The sequence below is a fragment of the Heterocephalus glaber genome, unplaced genomic scaffold, assembly GCF_053883595.1.
Source record: "Heterocephalus glaber isolate CG9 unplaced genomic scaffold, H.glaber_assembly_v1.0 deba00001757, whole genome shotgun sequence".
NCBI classification, from domain to species: domain Eukaryota; kingdom Metazoa; phylum Chordata; class Mammalia; order Rodentia; family Bathyergidae; genus Heterocephalus; species Heterocephalus glaber.
The window spans coordinates 3,631,626-3,639,054 of record NW_028258454.1 but is presented as its reverse complement, the minus strand read 5'-3'; the positions used below and the strand labels follow the sequence as shown (position 1 = coordinate 3,639,054).

At 43.1% G+C, this 7,429-nt stretch overlaps 1 protein-coding gene across 1 annotated transcript in view; it reads left to right on the top strand.

Annotated features, from left to right (window-relative positions):
* S100z (S100 calcium binding protein Z) overlaps positions 1–2,325 on the top strand; it is a 17,199-nt gene extending 14,874 nt beyond the window's left edge. Inside the window, exon 2 of the mRNA XM_087201168.1 lies at positions 796–2,325. Within this exon, the coding sequence (XP_087057294.1) occupies positions 796–954 (159 nt within the window). The 3' untranslated portion in view covers positions 955–2,325. The remainder of the gene's footprint in view (positions 1–795) is intronic.
* The last annotated feature ends 5,104 nt before the right edge of the window (positions 2,326–7,429 follow it).

The following is a 7,429-nucleotide window of genomic DNA, read 5'->3' as shown; positions in this document are numbered from 1 at the left end:
GACTTTAATGGCTGTCAGCTAATGACAAGGCATTGGGGAATTCCTGGGGGAAACAAAGTTTTTTAAGTAACACTTGTCTTCACCTCTAGTCTTAGGAGTGGGTGCCCCCTCATGACCTCATGGCCTCCTGCATGCTCCCTGCTTTTCTTCCCACCCATAGCTTGTAGTCACCCTTATCTGCCCTTTATTGGTTGCCTTTTTCATGTATGTCGGACATTGCACTAAGTAGGGTGTTCTATGTCCCACACAATATTTGGGGCCTACTTGTATTAAAAAGTTATATATTCTTTATCTGAAATTCAAATTTCACTGGGTGTTCTGATTTTTGTTGGCTAGATCTAGCAACCCTGGTGCTAAGCACTTTCAAAATTGTGTTGAAGTGGGTAAATATTATTTTTCCCATTTTACAAATAAGGAAATTTGAAAATATCAAGTGATTCCTCAAAATGCTGTTGTTGGTAAATGGTAGAGCTCCCCCAGGGTTTCTTCTGACATCAAAGCTTCTGTCTCATGTCCCGGGGCTGTGATATCCTATAAACGCATTTCTAGCATCAGTAGCTCATTTTGATGAGCTGCTGTTTGCTCTTTTTGGTCTTTAAGTCTGAGCCAACATTATACAGGCCTGAGACAAAGACTGGACTCTTTGAGAGTATGTGCCTGGCTCAAACCTTTCTGCAGCTAGGCTCTTGGGAATTGCCCTCAGCTGCTAAAAATGGAAATTAAAGGAAAATAAAATTTCAGTTGTCATCCTAAACCTCAAAGCTTGGGAGTTAGAAATTTTCTTTTTCTTTTTAGTGCCAAAAGGATCCCCAGTTGGTTGATAAGATAATGCAGGACCTGGATGCCAATAAGGACAACGAAGTGGATTTTAATGAATTCGTGGTCATGGTGGCAGCTCTGACGGTTGCTTGTAATGATTACTTTGTAGAACAATTGAAGAAGAAAGGAAAGTAAAGATAAGTAGTTAGCTAAGTGAAAGGCAAAAATATATACAAAGTTATTGACTTGCTGCTCATACTCTTCAGATCTATAGACACATTAATATCATTTATAGATTTAATATACATATAAGTAATTGCTATTGCTGGTATTATTAAATTATGTGCACCTTAATATATTGATTTACATAAACATTCCAAATCTTATATGTTCTGTGAATTTAGCTATATTATTAAAGATACTGTATGCATTTATTTCACAAAGAGAGATCATAAAAATTTAGCTATTTTCAAATGATACTGGAATTTGGTGAATTTTAAAGTTATTCTCATCCTTAAATTGTTTCTGAACTTCTTACCCTGTTAAAAAAAATAAACTAGATCACTCTTGTGATTCTGCTTCAAATGGAAGAAGCTGTGAGGGTCTGTAAGCAGAAAGAGGAGGGAAGGTATTTTATGGATAGATTCAGGGCTGGGGCCTCTGTCTGAAAGAGCTGAAGCCAGCAATCCTCGGGGGTTGGTGTGTAAATACCCTCCCTATCCCATGGGCTGGATCATTCTGAGACAGGACTGTTCTTGCATTTCCTAGTGCTTCCTCCTGGGGAAAGCTTCAGTGCACAGTGAGGACGCTCCATTCTCTTCTTGGATCATTACAGCACCCCAACATTTGTTCCTGCACCTCTGAAATAAACAACTTGCTTGCAAATGCTGTCTCAGGGTCTACTTCTGGGGAACTTGGGCTATGACCAATTCCTAGGAGAATTTTAAGGGAGTGATATGCTTATATTTCTACTTTGAAAGGATTCCTCTGGGTACTGGGTGAAGAAAGAAATGTAGAGGGCAATCGTGGAGGACAGAGGTGAGTTAGGAAGATGCTGCTGTGGTCTGTGGAAGACACAGTGGTGTCTCAAGCCAGGGTTTCAGCAAAGGGGGTGAGGAGGAGCCCTTGGATGACAGTGTGGGACTGCATAACCTTTGTTCCTTTTCTCCAGCCCCATTGTGATTAAATGTGAGTTAACGGATAAAGATGCTTATTAGTTTTGGGACACTAGATAAAAAATCTGTAACAGACCTAAAGTCCCAAAGTAAACTACTCAACTCCTTGTTTTTAGAACAAGCTGCAAATGTCTGCTGACCATCAATACGTGACAGTCAACCACTAACCTTTGTCCCCTTTTCTTTAATTCTATATGTTAACTTCCCCCTCAACCCCCTATAAAAACAGCCTCGGACTCTGAGCCAGCTGCCTCTCTAAGCTATTTTGCTTTGGGAGTGCCGTCTGGCCAGACTAATAAAGGTCTGTTTTATTTTCCAACTTGTCCGGTGTGTTCCTTCCCGGGTGTTCTTCGCTGTAGTCAGCTCCTCGGAGCGTTTGGTAAGGCCCTCGGTCTTACATTCTGAAGGCACCGCTGGGATTCCCGGGTGTGCTTCACTAGTCAGCTCCTCAGAGCGCTTGGTAAGGCCCTCGGTCTTACAACGGTGCTTTGGAGGAGAGACCCAAAGGTCCTGCGGAAGGAGGCACCGCACAGGGTGGCAGCAGCCACTGCTGTTTGCCTATCTGACTTCCATTCTCCCTCTCTCCCACACAGCAGAACCTAGGGTTGTGTAAAGCAGTTATGTACCCAGCCCAAAAGCTCTATTTCCTAGGTTTTCACCCAGCTGGAGTGGGTCCGGTAGCACACTTCTGGGCAGTGAGATAAGCAAAAGTCTCTAGGAATTTCTGGGACGATTTTGCTATTTCTGCTATAGGTTCTGCACCCTCCACCTTGTTAGTTCCTTCACTTCCTTTCCATTAGAATGTGGGTGTGAGGCTGGAAGTGGGGCTACCATCTTGCAGCCATGAGGACCGTGCAGAAGAAAGGTAGAAGATGGGACATTGCTGTCAGTGTCAGCCCAGTTCTCTGCCTCTGATCTCCCCCTTATTTGAAAAGCTGACTGGTTAAGTTGGACTCTGTTACACACAGCCAAAAACAACCTCTAGTGTTTAGATTTTGGCTCAAGCAAATAAAGCAAATGAGTAAATGGGACCCAGAGAAAGGAGGAACAGCTTTGGTGTGGGGACCTAGGGAAGAGGGTTGCTCTCTCTCTGCCAGCTCTTGGGCATCCAAATGGTGATATTGTCTTAGTTGCTTTCTCCTTGCTGAGACAAAGTACCCAACACCCACAGCTCTAAGTAGGAAAGGTTTATTTGGCTCAGTTTCTAGAGGTTTCAGTCCATGGTCGGCTGGCTCCAAGGGACCAATGCAGGGCAGCCTGGCAGAGGGGCATTGCAAAGGAGAAAGAGCTGGTAGCATGATAGCAGAAGAAAGGAGATCCAAGGAGGAGAGAGGGAGAGTAACACTTCCAAGCTACACCACCAGTGACCCACCCCTCCCACCAGTCTTCACCTCCCAACATCACATTTAGGACCAATCCATTGATGAATACCATGCCCTCATAATCTAATACCTCCCCCAAGCCCCACCTTTGAGTGCATAAAGCTTTGAGGGGACATCAAGATAAAAACCATAACAGATGTCAAACAGGAAGTTACAGTGGTACCTCGGTTCACAAACTCAATTCTCTCCACAATTCTGGATGCAGATCAAACTAGATGAGAACCAAATCAAATTTCCCCATAAGGTAAACATCAAATCTAATTGTTAAATTTGATTGAGTTCTTGTCCAATTTGGTTTACAACCAGAATCGTGGAAAGAATCAAGTTTGTGAACCGAGGTATTGATATGAACAAATGTAGAGCTCCAGGTAAAGAGGGGCCTGGAGATAGAGAATAATAAAAGTCCAACCACTGTCAGGAAAAGGAGAAGCCAGCAAATGATCCAGCTAAGACATGTCCAGGGAGAGAGGCAGACAGCCAGGGGAACATGGTGGTTCAGAAGCCCGGTGTCATGGCTTATATCTAGATGGACCCCCACAGCCTCATGCACTCATAGGTGGGACTTTTTGGAAGTGGATGAATCACAGGGGTGTGATACTGGGATTAAGGGTGCGTGGTACTGGGTTAGTCCACTGATTGGTTTAGCATAATTCTGGTGTGGATAATGGGAAGGCTCACCCTCGATGTGGTATAGCCTGGAAAGAATAAAAAGGGAGTCTCTACCGCTGCTGCTGCTGCTTTCTACCTTCCCTGCCATGGACTGTTTGTCCTCTGCCATGCCATTCTGCCTTGGAGCCAGCTGACTGGACTGAGACTGCTACACACTATGAGCTAAATAAGCTTTCCTCCTTTAGCTTGTGGATGTTAGGTATTTTGTCCCAGCAACGAGAAAATAACCAAGACACCTGGAGAAGAAAGTGTTTAGAGGAGTAGAAAAGGCAAAATTCAACAAGAGGAGGTAGAGAGCATCATGATAGCAATGATGCAGACTGGAGACATGTCACTTATAAAAGGGCCGATCTCCCTCCTGGCAGGTCATAGGGGCTCCTCAGTAAATACTTATGTTATGAACAAATGAAGCAACCTGCCAATTGTTGGTTGACTTTCTAGAGCTAAGACCTCTCTATTTCCCCCCTTAAACAGAATACTGTTTTTCATCTCCAAACCAGTTCTTAGCAGATAGTCTAGGAAGGATTTAGAGAGCAGAACATTCAAGAGAAGAAATGCACATTCTTGGCAGTGGCTTGCTCCTGTCTTTCAAAAGGATAGAAGGAAAATAAAAGAATTGAACACATATTTTGGATGTGTTTAGGTTCTTTTCTTACAAGTTAATACATAATTCATGCAAGAGAAGGTCTGAACATTTCTCAGTGGCCTTTAAACTTTTCATTTTAATTTGGTCCAAAGTTCACATATTCTAAAGTAGGTCACAAAATATGAAAAGTAAATCCAAAATTCTCCTCATGTTCTATTCCAGGAAGGACATAGAGAAATAAACGGAAAACAATGTTCATTTCATGGTGCTGGTAAAAATCAATCAAAAGTGCCAAAAAGCAATTTATGTCTCAAATTAGATTTCAAATAAGTAAGAATCACACAATATATCAAAAGTCATTCTCCAGTGAGGAAAATCTTTCTTTTTTCTTTTTTTCTCTCTTTCTTTTTTTGGTAAGGTACACACAATAATTTTGTAGGAAAATTGACTGTTTCCTACATCCAAGGGCACTGCCTTTGTATTTGCTGAAGTTTAAATAAATTTGAAGTTCAAACAACATTCAAGGACCAGCTCTAAATGAGTACCTTTTAATGTTTATCCTTTCCTGACTGATTGTTTAGACAGAATAGACTAGAGGAGGCAATCACCTAAGTCTGCTTGGGGGCTGGTGTTTGAGATGTAACTGACAGTGTCAACAGCTAGAACATGAAACACAATCTTAAAATTTAATTTTGAAACTAGGTGTTATCCTTTTTTTCCCCAAGGAGAGTGGGGTCAGAAAAAGGTTTTCAAGGACCATGCCTTGAGTCAAGTCTTGGTGAGGCAAAGAAATGGGGGGGGAGGGGGGGCGTTTTTGAAGAAAGAGAACATGAACATTGCTGTTTGGGTAAGGTACAGCAGGGCCTGCACAGGGGACACCAGTTCTACCCTGGTGGCCTCGGGTGTGGGTGAGGGGTGGCAGGAGAGGTCAGTAGGACTCAGGGTCAAAAAAGGCTATGAGTGCTAAGGTGAGAGCTTTGATGTTTATCCTGAATATTACGAAAAACTATTATAGGACTGTGTACACCTGGTTACTTAAAGGAGCTTTATTTTTTCTAAATATCTTCCTAAAATATTTAAATCTCTAAAGCAATGGCTTTGGCCACTTACTCCACTTACATTCACTCATACTATTGTATTTTAAAAAATACAAATAAATAAGCCTTACTCTAATAAAGAGTCTGGAGATGAAACCCAGGCATCAACATGTTTTTGCACAAAAAGTTGATTCTCAATGCAACCAGGATTGCAAATCACTTCTTTTAGGGTGAATAGCTTCAATCAGTACAATGTCTGAGTGAGAACTGTTGGGGACAGCAGGTGTTCTAATTTCAATTGCACATGAATCACCTGCAGCTCTGCATTGCTAGGTCTGGGTGGAGCCCAGGATTCTGCATTCCTAACGACTTCCCAGCAATATGCACAGTGCTGTAGAAACGGAGAGACTGACAGGATTCTTGGCTGAAGAGAAAACTCTTGAATGGCAGTTGGGAGGAGTAGTTTGGGAACTCAGGCACCCGTAGAATAAATAGTTATTGCTGGATCATATTCCCTTCAGAAGACATAAGACAGCACACGACAGTAGGGACAGTAGGGACAGAGAAGGCCAGGGAGAAGGGAGAGTGGTGGGAGAGATCAGGGAAGAACATCCTCTAGCACCCTGGAATGCAGGGAGGAAACTAGCAGATGGCCAAAGATTTTGGGCAAGTTGCTTATGTTCTTTAGACCTCATTTTTATGGCACACCTCAGTACCCTACCCACAGCAGAGGCAACAAGGAGTCCTTATGAATGCTGGAACTCCCAGGTCCCACCTGAGTCCCAGTGAATCAGACTAGAGGAAGAGGAGGGGCAAGAATCTGCATCATGGTAGAACACTTGATGACTAGGAACTGTGGTGCTATGTGGTAGCAGTGGTGGTATGGCGAACCTCTGTGGTCCAGCCTCAATTCCCTAGCACACGGGTTTTGTCCATCCTGCAGTCTCAAATTGGCCTTTACCAGTGGAGTCTGCAGGTTTTGCCACAGGAAAAGTGGGGCGCTCCCACATGGATCCTTCGCTGGGCTTCTCCAGCTTTCTCAAAGGCTTCCTTCTAAGTGACGGAGCACTGTGTAGTTCCTAAGCAGAATATGACTTCAAAGAACATTACTATGATGAAAAGTGTGTAATTGCCTTCAAACAACAGGATATCAGGCACAGTCCCAATTTGGTTAAATGTACTACAGCATGTTTTAAAATACTACTTTGTTTCTACTTGTACATTTTCATCTTCTTTATCCTTCTGAAGAAGAGAACAGGCTTCATTGCCAAGGGCAGGTGAGTGACTACTCAGAAACCACTTCCCTTTCTAGCCTCTGTTTCCAAGAGGCTGGGCCCTTGAGGCCTTTGCATTCCATGCCTCCAAGGAAAAGCCAAAGGCAAAGATTTCCTGGGAGGTCAAAGGGACTCCCTGCTCTGGAGGGAAGAGAGAGGCATGAGGTGTCCCCAGAGGGTAACTTGCAGGCTGTGTGGGGAATCTTCTTCTGGTACCTCCCCTTCCCCCACTTCTCCATTCTTTCTCCAGCCACCCTGGAGGTAGGGGAACCCTTGGAGTGCACCCTGCTTTGTAGCACCTCCTTTTGCAAGTCTTGTATCTCATTCCCCAATTTCCCTTTGGAGTGTAGTGTCTATTGTCTTGAAGCCTCAGCCAGAATTTTATTTTATGAAAAAATTGAAACAAAATTTCATAACAAAATAATACGAATAACAATAGTTAATACACCATATTGTTAAAAGAATCATACCACAGTGATATATGTGTGTCCATGTTCATAGCAGCACAGTTTGTAATAGCTAAAACTTGGAAGCAGCCCAATTGCCC